The 21,756-nt window shown below is 54.9% G+C and overlaps 2 protein-coding genes across 2 annotated transcripts in view; one reads left to right on the forward strand and one right to left on the reverse strand.

The window, feature by feature from the left end:
* The window catches only part of LOC143692629 (uncharacterized), a 331,852-nt gene that overhangs the window by 279,764 nt on the left and 30,332 nt on the right, over positions 1 to 21,756 (forward strand). The gene's annotated exons all lie outside the window — the stretch shown is intronic.
* Positions 4,850 to 7,342, reverse strand: LOC143692565 (serine/threonine-protein kinase pim-1-like; the record flags this gene model as incomplete). The annotated part of the gene is made up of 5 exons (XM_077172813.1): positions 4,850 to 4,956; positions 5,205 to 5,381; positions 6,028 to 6,394; positions 6,598 to 6,648; positions 6,764 to 7,342. Coding segments are annotated over 5 exons (1,281 nt in total), but the record flags the coding sequence as incomplete, so codon positions are not given.

Consider the following 21,756-nt stretch of genomic DNA (forward strand, 5'->3'; position numbering starts at 1 on the left):
AGCACTCTGCATCACAGTATCAGCAAACCCTGTAAAAACAGCCAATTTCCTCCCTTCCTCCTTTTTCATTGTATACAATCTCACAAAGTTGACCACTGACATTAGGGTCCTGGCCAATCCTGTTCTGTAGGGTATTTAGTGTTACATCCCTGAGCAGCCAAAGCTACCAAATTAGTATTGTCAGCACTACTTCACATTATTATAATTTTATATGTAGATAAACATATTGATATAGATAGACAGACTTAGACATACATATAAAAATATATAAAAATATATATATGAAGGTCTTATTGTACTATAAACACATATATAGTTATTTATTATATTGATATTTCACTTGCACAAATGCATCTGAGCTCAAGATTAAAACCTTCTTCTCTTGCTCTATGTGGGAGCATTACAACAATAATTGTTCCTTCTGAAGGTGCTGTTTGCAATGTACTCTTAACAAATTCATCTTTGTCTGCCCAAACCCACAAGTTCTTTTCCTTCTCCATGTGCAATTTTTGGATGCATTTGAAGCCATCCAGGGGTGCAGCCTCTTTTACCCGACTGCCCCACTGCTCCCACGGGGCTCCGACCTCAGCCCACTCCAGAGCCAGGGAACTCCAGGGAAGGGCTTCCCATCTGGGAATTTCTGATGGCACTGATTCCTCACATTGACACTGAACAAGTGACATTTTGTTGGGATTTGGCCAGACTGGGCCAGTTTTGTTTTACCAGTGGGCAGGGTCAGCACCAAAGGCACAGACTCCAACTGAAGGAATCAGTGTCACTTCCTGCAGCTCAAAGCAGCAAAGAATCACAACAGGAGCAGCTCAGCAATGCACCCAACCATCCCCACCAAAGATTGCCTGCAGTGATTGAGAAAGATCCAGCCCCAGTTACCCTCAGCCTTTACCATCCCCCAGACCCACACAGCAGCTGGGGAAGCTGTCACAGCCAAGGGCTGCAGAGCCACTCCTGGGCACTGGCAATTCCTGCAGGTGCCTCCAGCCACAGGTGAGGCTCCAACCCCGCTGGGAGAGGGCCCAGCTCTGACAGTGCTGAATGGACAAACTGACAGCACTGCTAGTGTGCCAACATCTGGTTTCATCCTCCTCTTGGGTTCCTCCCAAAGCCTGGCCAGGGCCCCAGGAGGAACCAAGGGAGGTGACGTTGATCCTTTGGCCCCAAACAAGGCCAGATGTCAGATTTCATGGCCTTGTCTGGCTTCTAAATACAGAAAGGTCAAGACATGTTTCACTAATGAGTGGCTACATCTATCACAGTGCTAATGACCATGCACATTTCATCAGGGAGCAGATACAAAGATAACCTTTGCTTGGAAGGTTCATCCAGAGGCCACCTTTGGCTCAGGGCCTGCTGTTCAGGCCTCACTCAGGGCTGCTGTCCAGGCCTTGGCACTTCAGGGACGTGGTTTAGTGCTGGGCTTGGCACTGCTGGCTGAGCGGCTGCACTGGAGGAGCTCAGAGGGCTTTTCCAGCAGAAAGGATTCTGTGATTCCATGATTCTATCCACTGCATTCAGCTGGGTCCATGTTAGCAGCATTCATTTGCTCAGAAAGTCTCCTCTTGCCCAGCTCCTGTGGCCTGAGGATTCAGCTCCTTCAGCTCCTGGTGCTGAGCTGCTCATGCTGAACGAGACCACTCGGAGAGAAGAGCACAGTCCATGCAATTCCTTCTGGGACACGGAGAGGGGAGGCTGTGCAAACAGGAGCATTGTTTGCTGTGGCCTCCTCTCTGCCCTTCAGGCCTTTCAGCGCTTGGAACCAGCCAAGAGCTTTCTCCAAGAGTCCAATGGAGCAGCTGTTCCTGCTCCTGGCTCTGGCTCTCTCCAGTCTCTGCCCTTGCCTGCTTCTGTCCCTCGTGCTGTGCCCTCTGTTCCCCCAGGGCTGGCTGGCTGCTGCCCAGGACTGTGGCACTGGCACAGATCCAGTGCTCCAGAGCCTCCTTTCTGTGCCCTTGGAGCTGCCTGGGCACAGCAGCCTTTTCCATCTGCAAGTTCCCCATGGACAGGGAGTGCCCAGCTCCGTTCCTTGCACAGCCTCCAGGAGCCCAGGGCTGCCATCTCAAGTCCCTGCTGGCACTGGGGGCTCCCAGGTGCCTCAGGCTGCTGTGACACCACTGCACACGGGAGGGAACAGGGGCAGGGGCTGTGCTGAAAGTCAGCTCCATCTGCTGCTGCTGCTGCTGCTGCTGCTGTGGGGTCATTTGTGCAGCCCTGGCCCAGAGTCAGGGATCAGATCCTGCCAGTCTCTTCCAGCCCTGGCTGCTCAGAGGTTGGGCCTTGGAGCCTCAGGTGGGCAAAGGCAGCTGCTGCTGGTCCCTCTGTGTGCCCGTGTTCAGCAGTGCTGCTCCATCAGTCTGTGCCCAGCAACGGGGAAAAGCCTCAGCCCTGCAGGGCCAGGAGCTGCCAGGCTCTGCCTGAGCAGCTCAGCCAGCAGGAAGGGAGCTGCTCCACACGGGAACCAGGAGCAAAAGACATTCCTTTTTTATAGTATGCTTTGTGGTTTACGGATAAAAGAAAGAAAAAGAAAAGAAGAAAACGTTTATAAAATTTGAAAGATAAAAACAAAACCCAAGTGTGCAATGAAAAATCTTCTGTAACTCTAAATTAAGAGGTAACTGATCTTTTGAAACAGAGAGCTCAGTTATTTACATTGTAAATGTCCTGATGGCATTGATGCATCTTACTGGCCTTAGTAATCTTTAAAAAAAAATTTTTGGGGTTTGTTTCCTACATTGTTATTTTAAAGTGTGGTTGAAGCAATAGGAAATTGCTTTGTGCCCTGCCAGCTCCAAGCAGGACTGGGAATCTAACCTCTGTAAACCCCAAATCCTTTAGAAGATGCCCTTCCTTCTCAGCCTGGAAATGAGGTGCACATTCCCTAGAAACTGTTAGGGGTTTCTTAAAGACACCAAGTCCCACTGACAGCTTTTTGCTCTGGTTTGGCAGTGCAGAAGGGCAATTCTCCATCCACCAGCTCCAGACTGCACTGCCTCAGGAGCACGGCCCACTCGCCAGCTTTGGCCCACTCGTGGCACTGCTAGAGGAGGAAGAAAGTGCAACTGCACAATTCCAGCCAATCAAGAAGGAAGAATGGGACAGACAAACACCCTGTGCAGATCCAGGTGTTCAGCTGGGACTGTGGAGAGTTTGGGTCCTTTCCAATTGGATGTGTGTCCCCAGCTGCAATCTCTGGGCCTGCAGCAGAGTCTCACTCAGCTGCCAAAGCAGAAAGCTCAGGCGCTGTGCTCGCAAGGGGCTCGTCTGATGCAGAGCTGTCAGAGCAATGTGAGGGCAGAGCCAGCCCAGCTGGGCCCAGGGCTGAGCCCAGCAGAGCCCTGGCAGAGCCCAGAGCAGCCTCAGCAGCCGCAGAGCCCGGCTGCAAGGAGAGAAAGCAGAAACCGCCCGTCAGCTGAGGGCTCCTGGGCCCTTGTGCCAAGGCCTGCGGGGCCCAGGCCGTGCTGGCTGTGCCCAGAGCTGTGCCCAGAGCTGCCCATCCCTGCTGCCTTTGGCAGCAGAGCAGGAGGGCAGGACATGTGCCCAGCCTGCAGCCAGACACGGCACATCCAGCCCTCAGCAGCTGCCCAGAGCAGGATGCTCCTGTGCTCGCTGCCATCTCCCAAAAGTTCTGATCCCACCCTGCCAAGCACACAGGGACCCACCTCACGCCAGCCACGGCTGCAAGAAAAGCTGCTCCCAAACCATGGCCTCAGCCTTCTCCAAGGGCACGGCCCATCCACGCCACAGCTGCTCCCAGGCACTTCCCCATCCCCACTGGACCACCTAGAACGCTTCCTCTGGAAAAACAAACAACACATTCTTGAAAAGAGATTAGATGCAAAAAGGGAAAACAAGAAAAACGGGAAAAACTCTTATCTCTGTCAGGGCCTTGAGGGAGGCCCAACTCCTACATGGTAGGGAAAAACCCAGCCATGGCTGAGGGAAGCCCACACTTTCTCTCTTCCACCCTGCACTGCCCCCCAAAATCACGGTGATCCCAAAGCAAACAAGGGCAGCTGAGCAGCCCAAGCCCTTCCTTACCTGCAAAGCAAAGCAGCCCCTGCACAGGTTCTGGAGTCCCACCTCTGCTCCCACCATGGGGCTTTTTTGTGTCGGGCTGGCTGCCCCAGCCTCAGCCCCAGCCCCAGCCCGGGGCACGGTGGCTGCTGGGGGCTGTTGGCAGGGCCAGGAGCCCACTCCCATTTCATACCCACCCCAGCCCATGCACCCAGCCCTGCCAAAAAGCAGCTGGGCAGGGACTGAAGGATGAGTTGCATCTGCCCCAGCAAAGGGGGAACCTTTGGTTCCCAGCCAGGCTGGGCCGTGTCCAAATCTGGCAGAATTCCCCCAGGTGGGGACTCATCTGCAAATTCCCTGTGGAGTTTGCCTTTGAAGAAGGTGCCAGAATCAAAGTCCATCACCTTCAGCCTCCAGTGGCCAGGCTGAGGAAGAGCTTGTCATCCTTGATGTCATCCTGGCTGTCTCCAGCAGCAGCAGCAGCAGCAGCAGCAGCAGCAGCATCCCCACCCGGTACAGCTTCTCCAGGGGCTCCTGCTCCTTCCCTGGGGGGAGACCAGGCTCTCAGGGCTCTGCCCAGGGCTCCAGCTGTCAGGGAACCAGCACAAGCAAAACCAGCTTGGATGGCGGCCACCAGTGCTGGGCAGAGCAGTTCAGCTCCAGCACAAGGGCTGCGTGTGCCCATCCCATGGCCCCGGTGCAGTGACACAGGCAGCACAAAAAGGTCTGGCTTCCTCTGCTTCTCATTGCCACGGCATGTGTGGAGCTGCAACTTACCAGGGCCCTGGATCAAAGTGTGCCTGTGGCTCTCTCCCTTCTTCTATGGCAGAGGAATATCCTGCACCCAAGGATCACAGAACAGGTCTTCTAATGTGGGTCTCTCCAAGGAGTTCACGGATAAACACCACCTGATCAGATCTTTGCACTCTGGGGAGAGAAAGCAGAAACTGCCGGTCAGCCAGAGAAGGCTCCTGTCTGCTTTGCCCCACTATTGCCATGGCCAGGCCATTCTGGATGCGCTCAGGTTTGGGCCTAAACTTTCCCATCAATTCCCTGTTTTGGAGGAGAGCAGGACATGTGCCACCTCCTCAGCAGCTGCCAGAGCGGGATGCTCACGAGCCCGCTGCTGGCTCCCAGCACTGGGATTCCCCCCGTGCCCAGAGAAGAGGATCCACCTTGAGAGAGCCCTTGTGGCAGCGGGAGCTGGCCCCAGCTGAGGTTCCGGCCCCTCCTGAACGGGTGCTCCCCGCAGACCATCTGGTGCAGCAGGATGCCCAGGGACCAGATCGTTGCTGCCTCGCCATGGTACCAGCCAAAGTCGTTCCATTCCGGGGGGCTGTAGGACAGTGTTCCTATGGAATACAGATGGAGTTCAGCAGGGGGATGCTGCTGCTCCCACAGCCTGGCCCCAGCATCCCTGGGCTGCGGGGGCTGCATCAGTGGCACACAGGGTGACCACTGCCCTCTCACCAGCACCTGGGACTTGTGCACAAACTAAGGCTTGGAAAAGAAGCCACTGGTGTCAGAAGAGGGCAGAGGAAGTCCTGGCTAAGCCTGACCCTGACCTGTAAAGGAAAAACCCTCTCCGTGCTGGGGAAAAAACATGCCCTTATCCTCCCTGCCTGCATTGCCCCAAAAATATTAGGAAGCCAAGGCAAACAGGGCGAGTGGATCAGTCCAAGCCCTTCCTCTTGCCTGCACACCAAACTGGCTGGGGCACAGGTTCCGCCCCCATCTCTGCTACCCCCACCCACGGGGGTTTTTGTCGGGCTGGCTGCCCCAGCTCAGCCCCAGTCCTGGGCAGAGTGGCTGGCAAAGGCTGACAGCAGGGCTGGAAGATGGCTCCCCACCCAGCCCCACTCTAAAGCAACTCAGCTGAAGACTCAGTCCCCTGACTGGCAGCAAAAGGGAGAATCCCCGCTGCCACAGCCAGCTTGGGCTGGGAGATGTTGGGCCATGAGATGCCGGGACCAGGAGTACACCCTTACGTGGGCTCACCTGCAAAGTGGGTGTAGGCTGTGTCTTGCAGGTAGGTGCCACAGCCAAAGTCGATCAGTTTGGCCTTCCCAGTGTGAAGGTCGAGCAGGATGTTCTCGGGCTTGATGTCGCGGTGCAGGACCCCGCAGCTGGTGCAGTGCCGCACGGCCTCCAGCACCTGGCGGAACAGCGCCCGCGCCTCCTCCTCGGGCAGGAACCGCCGTGCCCCAATGAAACGCTGCAGGTCCTGACACCGCTCTGGCCGCTCCAGCACCATCACGATGTGGTTGGGCAGCTCAAGCCACTCCAGCAGCTGCACCACACCAGGGAAGCCAGTGGACACCTTGGCCTGCAGCACGACCTCCAGCGGGGCCCTGCTGCCGTCGGGCTGCGGGAGGAGCACGATGCCCTCAGGGGGGCCGATGCCGTGCCGGGGCTCGGGGAGCCCTCAGCCAGCCCGGGATGCTCTGCGCCCTGCGCTGGACCCACGCCCGCTCCCCCTCGAGGCGTCCTGGCGGCTTCCACCGTGCCGGGCCTCGGCTCATCCCCGCCCGGCAGCCCCGGCTGCTGCCGCTGGCCCCGCTCACTCACCAGCTCGCCCCAGTGCCGGACGCGGTTCCGTGGCACCCTTTTGATGGCCACCTGCAAGCCAAGGACAGCAGCGGGCTCAGCTCGCCGCCCGCCCTGACCAGCTCCATCCTCCTCCTCCTCCTCCTCCGCCCCCTCCTCCTGCCCCGCCGCCGGCCCCGCCGCTCACCGGGGCGCCGTCCGAGAGCCGCGTGGCCGCGAAGACGCTGCCGAATCCTCCGCGCCCCAGCAGCGAACCCACTCGGTACCGCTCCTGCAGGGCCTCCTGCGCCTTCCCTGCGGGCGAGACGCGGCTGTCAGCGCTCGGCCCGGGGCCAGCAACGGCCCCCGAGCGCCCCTCAGCCGCCCCGGGCCGGCCATGCCCAGGCGTTCGCTCTTTGGAACGCGGCACAGGAGGCTCGGGGCCGGCGGCCGCGCTGTCGAGCGGCGGAGCTCGGGCCGGGGAAGCCCCAGCGGAGGCGGCGGGAGCGGCCGCGCCGCCTGTGTCCTCCGCGGGCCCCGGGAGGAGCCGGAGCCGGGGCCGGGACTGGACCCTGCGTCGGGTCCGGGGCCGGGCTCGGGCCAGGCGGAGCCGAAGGGCGGCGATGCCGCCCCCGCACCAGGCACTGACGCCCGCCCAGCAGCGCCACCGCCAGTACGGCCAGAGCCGGGCGGAGGCGAGAGCGCGGCGGGACGGCCGGGGCCGGGCACGGGGCAGCCCCGCCCGGGGCCGGGGGCGGGCCGGGGGCATGGCCCGGCCCGGCAGGGGAGAGGGAGGCGGGGAGAGGAGAGGGACGCAAGGCAAGGGACCCCGAGAGAAGGGTGCCCGACAGTGGGAAAGGGAGAGAGAGAAAGAAAAAGATAAAGAGAAAAAAAGAAAGAGTGCTCTAAAATATCTGTTTTTCTGCTGTCGCTGCTGCTGCCGCCGCTGCTGCTGCCGCCGCTGCCGCCGCTGCAACTGAAGCACCGGGGCCGTTCGTCCCCGTGTCCGTTCCCCGCTCGCCCCACGAGCCCCACGTTCGAGCCCCGCGCGCCCCGGGCACAGCCCCTGAGTCTGTCCAAACACGGGAACTTTGCAGCGGTGAGCCCAGATGCAGAGCCCTGACTCCTGCACACTGGCTCAGCAATCCCCTCGCTTGCTGCTCTGCATTGGCCTGGCTGAGGGTCAAACACTGTCGGGCCACCTTCCCTTGCTGTAGGATTCCTACCTGACCCCAGCACTGCACTTACATCTCCAGTCTTGCCTTCCAGTAAAACCAGGGGAAGGAAAACTCTGTGTGGTTCATGGTATTTTCAAGTGTCTAAAAATCACTAAGTCACCGATCTTAGAGGTGAAGTGCATCTGGAATTCCTGGGATGGAGAAGTAGTGCAACATGGAAAAGGGGAGCATAGAAATAAATAGAGGAAAAGATCTTGGATTGTTTCTTTCATTTTCATTTCCCTTCTGGAAAGCTGTTTCAGTTTTCCAGGAATCTTCTCCTGTCTCTCTTCCCAAGAATGTCTCATGGAGAACAAGGTCAAGCTTCTGTCCCAAGATTTGCCAGCAGGAAATTATGCCACTGGTGACATTTTCATGATGACTGTTTGTGCTGGCTTAGGGCAAATTTGGGGAGGAAACCTCCAAAAGGGATCCATCTAGAAAGCAAGTTCAAGCAGCCCCTCCCCCTACTAGTTCAGGAAAAGACTTCCCTCGAGAAAAGTGAAAAAAACCCCAGTTTATTTAACAAGTAAAATATTCAAAAGCATGAAAAATGAATAATATTAAATGAAACCTCTGACAGTGCTGAAGAGATGGCAAATTCAGAAAGTCCTTTTTGTGGGGTGTAGTTGGCTCACTCGGTCTCTTCTAAGTCCCTCTGGTGCTGGAATGCAGCGTCCCAGACCTCGGTGGGCCACAGGTGTGAGGTGCCGGTGTTTTTCTGGGTTTTCAGTCCAGAGCAGGTTTAAACAGTTCCAAGAAAAAGGAAAGTCACAGTTCCAGGAACTTCTCTGCCTAAGCTAGCTAAAACCAAATTGCTGGACCTGGGCTGTGAAGGCATCGGGAAATTTCCAAATCTGGGCACTGGCGGTCCCAGCAAACACCAGATCTGGATGGTGCTGGAGCCAGAACCTGCAGATTTCCAAATTTTGGCTTTCTGTGCCAGCAAATCACTGGACTTGGGCTGTGCCAGCACCAGGAAGTTTTCAGATCTGGGCACTGGCGCTGCCAGCAAACACCAGATCTGGGTGGTGTCATTGCCAGTGACAGAAATCTGCTGGATTTGGGCTCTGCTGGCACCGGGAAATTTCCCAATCTGGGCACTGGCGCAGCAAACACAAGATGTGGGCGGTGCCAGAGCCAGTAGCAGAAAGTTGCGGGGTTTTGGATTTCTGTGCCAGTAAATTGCTGCTGCACTTGGGCTGTGTCAGAATAGGGAAATTTCCAGATGTGGGCACTGGCAGTGCCAGCAAACACCAGTGAAACCTTCTGGCCCTCATCCGGACCGTTGACCAGTGGTTTCCCTGAGAACCAGCTCTGGCCACTTTACAGACAGAGACTGCTTCCATCTGGTGCTCTGGAAACAGAACTTTAATGAAGGCAAACACAACAAACAGGACGGCGTGCACAGTAGAGAGAGCAAAGCAGAAAAAAGCCTGGGTCCAGGGTCTAGCAGGGATATTTATCCATTTATTTATGGGGAGGGGTTAAGGTGGGATCTGAGGAAAGGATCCAAGAGAAAGGAAGGATTAAGAATATTACAATTTTTGCAGTAAAAAGTAACCAATGGTAGCAAAGAGAACTCAGAACTTTCTAGTAACAATCTGCAAACCTGAACAAGAGGATTATGGGCGGGAGCTCCTGCTGACCCTGACTAAAGAGGGTTTTCCCACGGCCTTAAGCCAAGGTCTCCCTCTTCTTTTAAACCAACCCCAGCACACCTGATCTGGGCAGTGCTTGGTTTTGGCTTTCTTTGCCAGACAATTGCTGCATTCGGGTTGTGCTGGCACAAGGAAATTGCCAGATCTGGGCACTGGCAGTGCCAGCTAACCGCAGATCTGGGTGGTGCCAGTGCTATCACCAGAAAATTGCCGGGTTTTGTCTTTCTGTGCAAGCAAATTGCTGGACTTGGTCTTTGCTGCCACTGGGAAACTGCTGGATCTGAGCACTGGCAGTGCCAGAAAACACCAGATCTGGGTGGGGCCAGCACCAGGTATTTGCAAGGTTTTGGCTTTCTTTGCCAGAAAATTACTTGACTGGGGCTGTGCCAGCACCGGGAAAATCCCGCATCTGGGCACTGGTGGTGCCAGCAAACACCGGATCTTAGCATTGCCAATGACAGTAGCAGGGAATTGCCAGATTTTGGCTTTCTTTGCCAGAAAATTGTTGGACTTGGCTCTGCCAGAACAGGGAAATATCCAGATCTGGGCACTGGCAGTGGCAGCAAACACCAGGTCTGGGCACCTGTATTGGCATCAGGAAATTGCCGGATTTTGGCTTTCTGTGCCAGCAAATTGCTGGACTTGGGCTGTGCCAGCCCTGGGAAATTTCCGGATCTGGGCACTTGCACAGCAAACACCAGATCTGGGTGGTGTGTTGTAGTGTGTTTTTATACTTTGTAATAGTTTTGTAATAGTTTTGGGTTTGAATCCTGGTATTTTTCCCAAGTGGTTCATCCCAGATGGTACCCCCCTCCCTTTACCTGTGTAATCCCTTTCCCTTGCTGAGATCATCCCCAAACCCCCACCCTGGCTCTCTGTCAATCACTCAGCATCCCATCCCCTCCATCCAGAAGCTTCATTCCAGGATGTCGAGTGATTAGCCAGAGGCCAGGGGTCAGCCCCCCAAGCCCTGCCCCATACGCTGTCCTAAATGTCCATCCCCCAGTACCCATCCCTTAGGGTCACTTCTTGGTTAGTAAAATGTTATCTACTTTGGGTTTCCACCTCCCTTTAAATGTAACCTTGGCACATCTCCCGGGGCTCTGGGCAGGAGTGCCCTGAGGTGTAGGGGCTCCTTTGGGACTCCTAGAATAAAACCTTGGATTAACCCCTGCTAAGAGTCGGCCCTTTCTCTTCTACCGATGTCTCTGGTGTCTCTTGTGCTGCACAGGCGGCCAGCCCAGGTGCCCTCAGTACCCTCGGGGCACAGAGAGTGTCTCCCCGCTGTCGGCCGTGTCGGGGCTGCCCCCGGTGTCTGCCGACTCGGGACTGGCCCAGGGTTCCTGAGAGGCTCCCAGAGGGACAGAGACAGTGCCCGTATAGGTAAACTGAATCGCCCTGGGATTTTGGAGGAAATTACAAATGGGCCCGAAGGTGCGAATTTTGGTGTCACGTATGAAGAACAAGAAGCAGTGACACGGGCTGAAGAGGCTCCTCCATATAACCAACTGCCCCCAGAGGAAACGCGCTCTGCTCTTTTCACTGACGGTTCCTGTCGCATCGTAGGGATGAACCAGAAGTGGAAAGCAGCCGTATGGAGCCCCACACGACAGGTCACAGAGGCCACTGAAGGTGAAGGTGGATCAAGCCAACTTGCTGAACTCAAAGCCATTCAGCTGGCCCTGGACATTGTAGAAAGAGAGAAGTGGCCAAAGCTCTACCTCTACACTGATTCATGGATGGTAGCCAATGCTCTATGGGGATGGCTGGAGAGGTGGAATGAGTCCAACTGGCAGCATAGAGGAAAACCAATTTGGGCTGCTGAAGAGTGGAAAGACATTGCTACCAGGGTAGGGAGGCTACCTGTGAAGGTGCACCATGTAGATGCCCATGTCCCCAAGAGTTGGGCTAATGAGGAACACCAAAACAACAAACAGGTAGATCAGGTAGCAAAAATAGAGGTGTCGAAGATAGACTTAGATTGACAACAGAAGGGAGAGTTATTCCTAGCTCGATGGGCCCATGATGCCTCAGGCCATCAGGGCAGAGATGCCACCAATAAGTGGGCAAGAGACCGAGGGGTGGATTTAACCATGGACAGTATTTCTCAGGTTGTCCATGACTGTGAGACGTGTGCTGCCATCAAGCAAGCCAAGCGAGTGAAGCCCCTATGGTACGGTGGGCGGGGGTCCAAGTACAAGTATGGGGAGGCCTGGCAGATTGACTCCATCCCACTGCCCCAGACACGCCAGGGCAAGCGCCACGTGCTGACCATGGTGGAAGCCACCACTGGATGGTTGCAAACCTACCCTGTGCTTCATGCTACTGCTCAGAACACCATCCTGGGCCTGGAAAACCAAATCCTGTGGAGACATGGCACCCCTGAGAGAATTGAGTCAGACAATGGGACTCATTTCAAGAACAGCCTCATCAACACCTGGGCTAGGGAACATGGCATTGAGTGGGTGTACCATATCCCCTACCATGCACCACCTGCAGGCAAAGTGGAGAGGTACAATGGACTACTAAAACCCAGCTGAAAGCTTTGGGTGGGGGATCTTTCAAAAATTGGGAGCAGCATTTAGCAAAGGCCACCTGGTTAGTTAACACCTGAGGTTCCACCAACCGAGCAGGTCTTGCCCAGTCTGAGTCCCTGAATATAACAGATGGAGATAAAGTCCCAGTGGTGCATGTCAGAAGTTTGTTAGGGAAGACTGTGTGGGTCAATTCTGCCTCGAGTACAGACAAACCCATTCGTGGGGTTGTCTTTGCCCAGGGAGCAGGTTGCACATGGTGGATAATGCAAAGAGATGGAACAACACGATGTGTACCTCAGGGAGATCTGATTGTGGGGTGAGAATGATATGCAATATCACTGTTCGTTGGATGTTACTGCCATTGCCTGTACATTACACCATACAGACATGAGACAGAAGGAAATGTGTAAGTGCTGAAGGTCTGGGCAAGTGGGAGATGGAGAAGGAAATGTGCAAGTGTCGAAGGTCTGAGCAAGTGAAAGATGGAACTTTGAGTGAGTAAGGTGAAAGGGGTGAAATCCTGCAGCTCTGTAGTATAGGGCATGGATTCAGTGGTCCAGTGTGGGGATGTGATGAGGGCATGATGGGTATTGCTTGTAATTTTTGGGGGAACAGATGGAAATTTTGTGTGAATAAATGCATGATGTGTGGTAGTATGTTGATGATATGGGGATAAGGGGTGGAATGTCCTAGGGTGACGTTACGATGCTTGTATCCCCATTCATGTGTTCTGTTTATGCTGGATATTATGTTCTATGCCTCTAAGACTGGCTCTGAAGAGTGAAAGTTTTGTTTTGGTTTTCTTATCAGCCTGGTGGGACACAGAGACGCGCAGTACATAGTGCTGCTTTTGCTTTTTGCCTTCGCTTTTTGCGTTGCTCTCTCACTCTTGCTTCTGCTTCACTTCTGCTTTCTCTTGCTTCTGCTCATTAGCTAGTTTAGCTAAACTGTCCAAATTTCTTCCTGGACTGTTTCTCCTTTCCTTTTTGAACCATCTCGAACCTGCTCCAGACTGGGACCTGGGAACACCGAGCATTTGCACCCTGTGGCCTGCAGCAGCTGCCCCAGCGCCAGAGGGACTGAGTGACCACCCCCAAGAGAGACTTTCTGAATTTGCCATCTTTTTTCAGAGTGGTGAAAGAGCAGTGTCATCCGGTATTGTTCATTCTGTGTGCTGGGGGTGCTGTGCCTGTTAAATAAACAGGTTTTTCCACTTCTCTCGAAGGAATCCTTCCCAAACTGGCTGTGGGGAGGGGCCATGTGGGTTTGCTTTCTGGAGGGGCCCCCCTTTGGAGATTCTCTCCCAAATTTGCCCTAAACCAGGACACCCCAATATGGAATGGCAAACAGGATAGATTCAGACCAGGGAACTCATTTCATATCAAAGATATTGCAGAAAGTTGTTCAGGCCCTGGCAGTAAAATTGGAATTACACAGGCATAGAGTTCTGGTCAGGTTGAGAGAATGAATCAAACTCTTAAAAAAGCTCTAGTTAAGCTAATGATTGAAACCCAAATGTCATGGATAAAATGTCTCCCTTTGGCCTTATTAAGAATTAGAACCCAACCCCAGTCAGATCTGGGGGTGTCACCCTATGAAATGATGTTTGGGTTTCCCTTCCTGACCTCACCCCAGAAGGCTGCCACCTATGAGGAAGGGGAAGCCAATGCCAAGGAATAAGTGATGTCTATAGCACAAACCTTAGGAGGGCTAAGACATAAAGGGGCAATTCCTCAAACTACCACCCTGGATTTCAGAATCCATAATATTAATCCTGGGGAATTGGGTGATGATAAAGTCATGAAGAGATCAGCCTCTAACTCCTCAGTGGGAAGGTCCCTTTCAGGCACTGCTCACCACCGAATCGGCCGTGCGAGCTGCAGAGCGGGGATGGACTCATGGCAACAGAGTCAAAGGCCCAGGAGAAGAACCCAAAGAGTGACTGTAACATCCAGGCTGGGTGAAACAAGATTGACTCTCAAGCAGAGACTGAAAGACAACCAGAAAAACACCAAGATGCCCAAAAAGCAGAGTCAAACTTCCACCAACCAGCTTGAGAACTGTCTTGCTGTTTTCATGGGTGAGAATTACCAGCATCTGTTGAGGGGAAGTACACAAGGGACTGTAAAAGGTAATGGGACAGCTTCTTCAAAAAAATAAGACAAAAGAAGGAGGGCAAGACCAGGTTGGCCCCTTTGTTTGCTACCAAGAAGGCTCCATAGCCCTGCTGTGGGTAGCAACCCCGTGGGCATGGTAAGGTAGGGACAAAAGTCCATTCCAGACCTCTGTAATTCCTCAGTTGTCTTTTAATTCAACAGGGACTGGAGGGCAGGACCGAGTTGGCCTCTGGACTCACCCCTAAGATGCACCAACTATGGGTAGCAGCCACATAGGCACGGTAGATGGGAGTCAAAGCCACACTGGACCTCTGGGATGCCCTTTTGTCCATTCCAAATAAGTGTGTCTAAGGAAAACCTGAGATTTTTTCTCCTATTCCCACTGTCCTTGCCCACATCAACAGATACTGGTATGACTCATTCAAGAGAGAGAGAAATGTTTTTACTCAATTGTTCAAGCAAAATTACTTATAGATAAAGAAAAGAGGGGTTTGTTATAGATGAGTAATCCTATGGTTGGCTCTCACAATTAAGGGGTGAATATTAAATATATGCTAAGAGAAGTTTTGTAGATGTACAGTTATCCTTCCCCTCCCCCTTGCATTGCTATCACAGGATGGCCTCAGTAGTTGGGGCATTTGGGAGGGTTGGCTTGTTCCTATGGCAGCACCTGACCTCCAATCAAGGTGTGAGACAGTGATCTCCACCACTGGACAGAGAAGAAGGAGTCGATTGACAAGACTTTGGGAGGGGCCAGAGGTATAAAAGACAGAACATCCATTTTGTAGATGAGAACACAATGACTGAATCCTTTGCTCCTGGCGCAGTACTCTTTTCATTATTCAGTTTTCTGTTGTATTCTGTAAAGGTCTTAATAAAGCATCTAAATTTTTTAAAGTGAAAATCGTTTCTAACAGGGGACTGGGGAATGTGGGTCAAGGTTGTCCACACTGGGTCAGCTCCAAAGTACAACTTCACTGACCTGGCCAGATCTCCTCGGGAGAGACCCTGGATCAATATCAATAACAGAAAGCTGCAATCAGCTCTTCTCTAAAGAGAACAGTAATAAAATGCACTCTTTAAAATAGTATTAAATATTACTTAGAAGCTCTTTGAAATATTTCTCCGTAATTGTAAAAGGAAACCTTCCTGCTGAACTGCAAAAGACCAGAGGGAAATCAAGGCAGAGCCATGGTTTGTCAGAACTTGCTGCATCCTAATGAGCCCTGTGGTGCATTTGGAGCTGAGCCCTGGAACCTCAGGGCCTGAGAGGAGATTGCACAAACCTTTCCAGGAGTCAAAGTAAGAGGAAAAACTCAGAGTGCCTCAAAGCATGAATGGGCCCCACTGAGGTCCATCCCCAACACAGGCTCCTCATGGACTCCTTGGAGGAGAGAATTGGAGGCCAGGATGGCACAAAAAACCTCTCAGAGATTAAGTGTGGAAAGAAAAATCCAAAGTACCTTAAAAAATTTGAGTATCTCAAAGCATTACTGAGCAGCACTGAGTGTCAGTACAAAGCTCTCAAGGGACTCATTAAAGCAGATAATTGGGGCCATGATTGCACAAACCTCTCACAGAGTCTGTATCAAAAGGGAAACACCAAGTACCTGAAATAACTGAAGTACCCTGAAGCATTAATGAGCCCCACTGAGTGTTGTTACTGACAAAGCCTCTCCAGGGACTAATTACAGCAGATAATTGGAGGCCATGATTGCACGAACCTCTCAGAGACTCCAAGGCAAAAGCCAAAGTCCTTTGAAAAAGCTGCAGTCCCTGCAGGGAGCATTCAGGAGCCCCCAGGGCCATTGCTGAGCAAGGCTCCCCAGGGACTCCTTGCAGCAGATCCTTGAGGCCACTGGGATGTGGGCTAGGGGGGGATGCTGAGGGCAGCACAAGGGGCTGACAGTGCCCAGCCTGGCTGGGGCTGTGCCAGGAGGCCCCAGGGCCTCAGGACAAGGTGTCTCCTCCCAGCCATTGCTGGCACAGACCCTGCTGTGCCCCAGGGCACCAAGACTTGGCTTCTCTCTGTCCCCACCTGTCATCACTGCCTGCAGTTCTCTGCTCTACCTGGGGCCTGGGGACACTTGCTCAGTCGTGTCCCTCTCTGGGACCCATTAAAAGTCCAAGAAAGTTTGGAGTTGGATTCTGCCTTGGAGTTCTGGAGAGGTTTCTTCAGCTCCCTCTCAGGGACTGATGTCCAGGGCCTGAGCACAAAGCCCCAGAGGCTCATTAAAGTCCTTGTGCTGTGTCTGTGCTGCTGAGCTGGGCTGGGCTCCTGGCCCAGACGCAGCTCCTGCTCCCCAAGAAGAGCTTCAAAAGCACATTTCTCTGGATGAGCAGCTCTTCTGCCAGCCCAGCAGGGCTGGGGCACTGCCTGCAGCCAGCCCGGGCACAGCCCAGAGGCACAGAGAGCTTCAATCAGTCAGGGCTGGGAAGGGGCTGAGAAGTGCCTGGGGCACAATCACTGCCAGCCCTTGGCACAGGAACCTCTGGCTGCAGGACAATGCAGCTGCAGCTCCTGGAGCCATCTCCTGCAGCTGGAACATGCCAATGCCTGCAGAGCCTGTGAGTGCATTCTCTGCTTGTCTCTTGTGCAGAGCAGCCAGGGGTGCCCAGGGCTGTCCTGCAGAGCAGGGTCCTGCAGCCCAGGGCGCTGTGCTGGGGCAGGGACTCTGCTGCCTGCCAGGGACAGCTCTCAGCCAGCCCTGGCAGCTGCTCCCAGCCCTGGGGGACAAGATCTGGCTGGGAGGAGACAGCTGGTGAGGCTTGGAAGTGTTCTCCTTGTGTGGGGAGGATGCTGCATTGTTCAGGACTGATCCGAGCATGGCATTGAACTGCAGAACATTTCCAAGTAGATGATAGAGGGAGCACAGCAAGGCAGGGATTGCATGTAAGGGAAAATCCTGCTTTTTTAATCTACTGCTCTGGGTTGCCTGGATATGAAACTGCCCATAGATATTCATCTCTCAGTTAAGGCTGGGAAAAATAAATTTAAAAATTCTCTTAGATATGAATAAACTTTGCAGTTACAGAGATCAACAGAGGGCCCCTGAGCGAAAGCTTCAGTGTCGCTTTTCCAGCCTCCTCAGGGTTGCTCTGACGTTGCCATCAGAGCCTGCAGAGCCAGAGCTGCCTCTGGGCAGTGCCTGAGCTGGGAGGGCTCTGCAGGACAGAGCTGAGCCCCCAGGGCTGGGCTGGGCTCTGGCAGCACTGGCAGGGCCCAGCCCTGGGCACAGGGAAGCAGCTGCTGGCAGGGACAGCTCCAGGCAGCAGAGCCCTGGGCAGGCAGTGGGGGGAAAGTGCCCCCAGGCTGTGCTGGGATATTTCAAGTCCTCTCCAAACCCAACTATTCCATGATTACTTTTCTTACAGATCCCCATGCCAAGGCACCACAGCAAATGTCGAACAGCAGCTGCATCAGGCACTTCCTCCTGCTGGCATTGGCAGACACGCGGCAGCTGCAGCTCCTGCACTTCTGCCTCTTGCTGGGCATCTCCCTGGCTGCCCTCCTGGGCAACGGCCTCATCATCAGCGCCGTAGCCTGCGGCCACCACCTGCACACGCCCATGTTCTTCTTCCTGCTCAACCTGGCCCTCGCTGACCTGGGCTCCATCTGCACCACTGTCCCCAAAGCCATGCACAATTCCCTCTGGGACACCAGCAACATCTCCTACACTGGATGTGCTGCTCAGCTCTTTTTCTTTATGTTCTTCATTGGAGCAGAATTTTATCTCCTGACCATCATGTGCTACGACCGCTACGTGTCCATCTGCAAACCCCTGCACTACGGGACCCTCGTGGGCAGCAGAGCTTGTGCCCACATGGCAGCAGCTGCCTGGGCCAGTGCCTTTCTCACTGCTCTACTGCTCACAGCCAATACATTTTCCCTGCCCCTATGCCATGGCAATGACCTGGGCCAGTTCTTCTGTGAAATCCCACAGATCCTCAAGCTCTCCTGCTCACACTCAAACCTCAGGAGACATGGGCTTCTTGCTGTTAGTGTGTGTTTAGCATTTGGTTGTTTTGTGTTCATTGTTTTCTCCTATGTGCAGATCTTCAGGGTTGTGCTGAGGATCCCCTCTGAGCAGAGACGGCACAAAGCCTTTTCCACCTGCCTCCCTCACCTGGCCGTGGTCTCCCTGTTCATCAGCAGTGGCACCTTTGCTCACCTGAAGCCCCCTTCCCTGTCTTCCCCATCCCTGGATCTGGCCCTTTCAGTTCTGTACTCGGTGGTGCCTCCAGCCCTGAACCCTCTCATCTACAGCCTGAGGAACCAGGAGCTCAAGGCTGCAGTGAGGAGACTGATGACTGGATGTTTACAGAAACATTAAACTGCTGGCCAATTTCAGCAAATCACTTGTAGTAAAAGTTATCTTTGATCCTTCTTGTTCATTTAATTTTGGAGGTTCTTTTCCTTTGTTCTTGTATTTTTATATTGTCAACAAATAAATGTCAATCTCTGTGCCATTTCTCATTTTGTTTCTCTCCACCTTCCCTGTGGCCACAGACTGTGTCGAGGAGGGGCTGTGCTCTCGGTGCCTTTAAAGGAACTAAAGGATCTCCCAGCAGAGTTTTCTGCAGAGATGCCCTTGTGTTGCCTTCTCTGGAGCTGCAGCAGCAATGTCTGTGTGCAGAGCTGGGGCAGATCAGTGCTGGCCCAGCAGCTGTGCCCAGCAGCAGCAGCAGCAGCAGCACTTGGTGTTGCCAGTGCTGCTGCCGTGGCCCTGCCCCGCTGCCCTGGTGGCCCTGGTGTTGCTGCAGGGCCTGAGTGCTCTCGGGGCCGGGCACAGCCCTGGGGGTGGCAGTGCCGGGGCTGCAGCAGGGACAGGCCATGGGCACTGCTGGGGCAGCGCTGACGCCTCAGGCCAGGCCCTGGGGGCTCCAGGCTCCTTGCCCAGGCTCTCTCAAGAACACGGCCAGGCCAAGGCTCAGCACAGAAACCCCCGGGAGCAGCCCCAGGCTGGCCGTGGGCAGGCTGGGGGCAAACAGCATGGCTGGGGCTCTGCAAGGGCCCTGGGGCAGACGGGAAGGAGCAGCAGAGCAGGTGCTGATCCATGCCCAGTGTGCTGCACAGCCCAGGGCAGCGTCCCAGAGCGTCCTCATGCAGCTGCCAACAACATCCCCCCTCTGCAGCCCTGGCCTCTCCCCCAGCTCACACAGGTGCCCCATCCTTGCAGGCACAAACACGGCAGCACTGCCTCAGCAGCCCCTGTTTGCATTGCACACAGCAGGGGCAGCACCCCCATGCTGTTGCTGTGGGGACATGAAGCTGAGGGAGCACAAATGCCATCAGCCCCTGGGGCCAGCAAGGGCTGGGGGACACCAGGGAAACCACCCAGCTTTGTCCTGGCCTCTGCACTCAGCCAGAAAGTTTGTTCCCATCAGCTGGGAGTTTCCTGTGTCACTGCAGACGCTGTTGCTCAGAGCCAGGGCTGCCTGGCAGCCACCCCCAAACTGCCCTGAGCAATTCCTTGCCTTCTCCTTTGCTTTCTTTACTCTTCCTGCTTCAGATTTCTTCCAACTGCCCACTCCCGTTTCCTGCCCAGCAAAGAGCCCATCCCTGTTTGCCCTTTCCTCTCTGGCCCCACTCCCCATTGCAGTTCCTGACTTGGCACCATGGGAATGTCCCTTGGGCAGCAGGATCATCCTACAAGTGCTGCAGGAATTGTCTGCAGGCTCCTGAAGTGCCTGCTGCTGCTCCCTTGCCAGAGGCACCCCAGGCCAGGGGGGGCACATCTGGGCTGCTGTTTCTGCCTCTGGGGCTCCCTGTTCTGGGCAATGAGGAGGAGCTGCAGAGGCTCTGCAGGACTGACAGGATGGGCTTTGGGGCTGGCAGGAGAAGCTGAGGGACCTGGGCTGCTGGAGCTGCTGAAGAGGAGGCACAGGGCTCATCCTGCAACTGCTCCAAAGGTGATTCCAGAGAATCCCAGAATCATCAAGGTTGGAAAAGACCTTGGAGATCACCAAGTCCAACCTGTGCCCTGACACTGCCTTGTCTCCCCTGAGCCTCCTCTTCTCCAGGATAAACAACCCCAGCTCTCTCAGCCACTCCTCACAGGACTTGTGCTCCAGACCCCTCCCCAGCCTTGTTGCCCTTCTCTGGACACCCTCCAGCCCCTCCATGTCATTCCTAAATTGGGGGCCCAGAACTGGACACAGCACTCGAGGTGCTGCCCAACCAGTGCTGAGCACAGGGGAAGAATCCCTGCCCTGCTCCTGCTGGCCACACCATTCCTGATCCATAGGAGTTCCAGGGGTTGGATGAGGGACATGGTGGGGGGTGTTGGGGAAAATGTGCTACTGATTGTAAGCCATGAAGGGTCTTGATTTTCATATCTATTCAGACTACATTAGAAGGTGCTGAGGGTCAATATCAGTTGGACATTGCTGATATCAATCTATTAACAAGAAAAGAAAACCAAAGAGTACATAACAATTCTCCTGGCATTTTTTCAATATAGCAGATTCACTTAAAATACTCGTCTGAAATCTGTCTGATTAATCACAGAAGAAATGAAAATATAGATTATTCCCAGAGGTTTTTCTTGCTCAAGTATTTTGAACAAATGTTTGGGAGCCTTTGTCACCAAATTCCTGAAGTGAAGAGCTCCAGATAGAAGAGGCCTCTGGAGCAGTAAAATTCATCAGCAACCTCCAAGTGGCTGAGGATCCACCCCCCTCAGAGCAGCTATGAACAGAAATGGGCAGAGCTTTGTGGCTGCTGCCCCAGCTTTGGCATGGGCCCTGGGCTGGAGCAGGAGCAGCTCTTGAGGGCCCCAAGGCCGGGGCTCTTGTGCTGCCCTGGGCAGATGGGATGGCAGCAGGGGCTGCAGAGCTCTCAGCACCTCAGGCCGAGGGGAGCAGGGCAGCCAGGGAGCCTCCTTTGGCCTTGGCCAAGCACCTTCCCCCATGGCTGGGGCTGAGTCCTGTGGCAGCTGCAGCTGCTGCTGTGCCCTTGGCAGGGGCTGAGGCCGTGGGGCCAGTGGCCAGAGCAGCCTGGCCTGAGCAGAGCTGTGGGGCCAGAGCCGGCTGGGCTGGGCTGGGCTCAGAGAGGCCCTTGGTGCTGCCCAGAGCTCAGGGCAGCTGGCAGAGCTTGCAGGGAGCTGGGCTGGGCTCCGAGAGCCTGGCCCAGAAACCATCAGTGTCCATCTCAGCCTGGCTGAGTGTGCAGGGGCAGGACTCAGGCCAGGCCTTGTGGGGCAGGGCCAGCGCCTGTGCAAGGCATTGCAAACAGGCAAGTGGCCCAGAGAGGAGGCTGCTCTGTGCCCTTGGTGGCAGGGACAGAGCAGGGAGGGGGCCCAGGACATTTGTCAGCGCCAGCCTCTGTGCCCATGCGTTGGCAGCCCTGGCTGCTGAGCCCAGCTTTGGCCTGGGCTGAGTTTGGCTGTGGCCCAGCTCCATCCTCCTGTGGGGCTCACGGCCTGTTCCCGGCCATGGCCAGCCCTGGCTGCCTCTCTGCTGGCCCAGAGGCCAGCAGAGCCCGGGGCAGGGCTGTCTGTGCAGCCCCACAGGTGCCACGGGCTCTGCAGGAGCTGGCAGAGGCTGCCCAGCAGGGAGGCCATGGGGCACAGAGCCCCAAGGCTGCTGTGGGCACCACGGCACAGGGGCTGTTCCCAGCCGCAATGCTCCTGGCCTGGGCTGGGCCTGCACAGGGGCTGGGCCACCA

Source organism: Agelaius phoeniceus (assembly GCF_051311805.1).
Source record: "Agelaius phoeniceus isolate bAgePho1 chromosome W unlocalized genomic scaffold, bAgePho1.hap1 SUPER_W_unloc_2, whole genome shotgun sequence".
NCBI lineage: Eukaryota > Metazoa > Chordata > Aves > Passeriformes > Icteridae > Agelaius > Agelaius phoeniceus.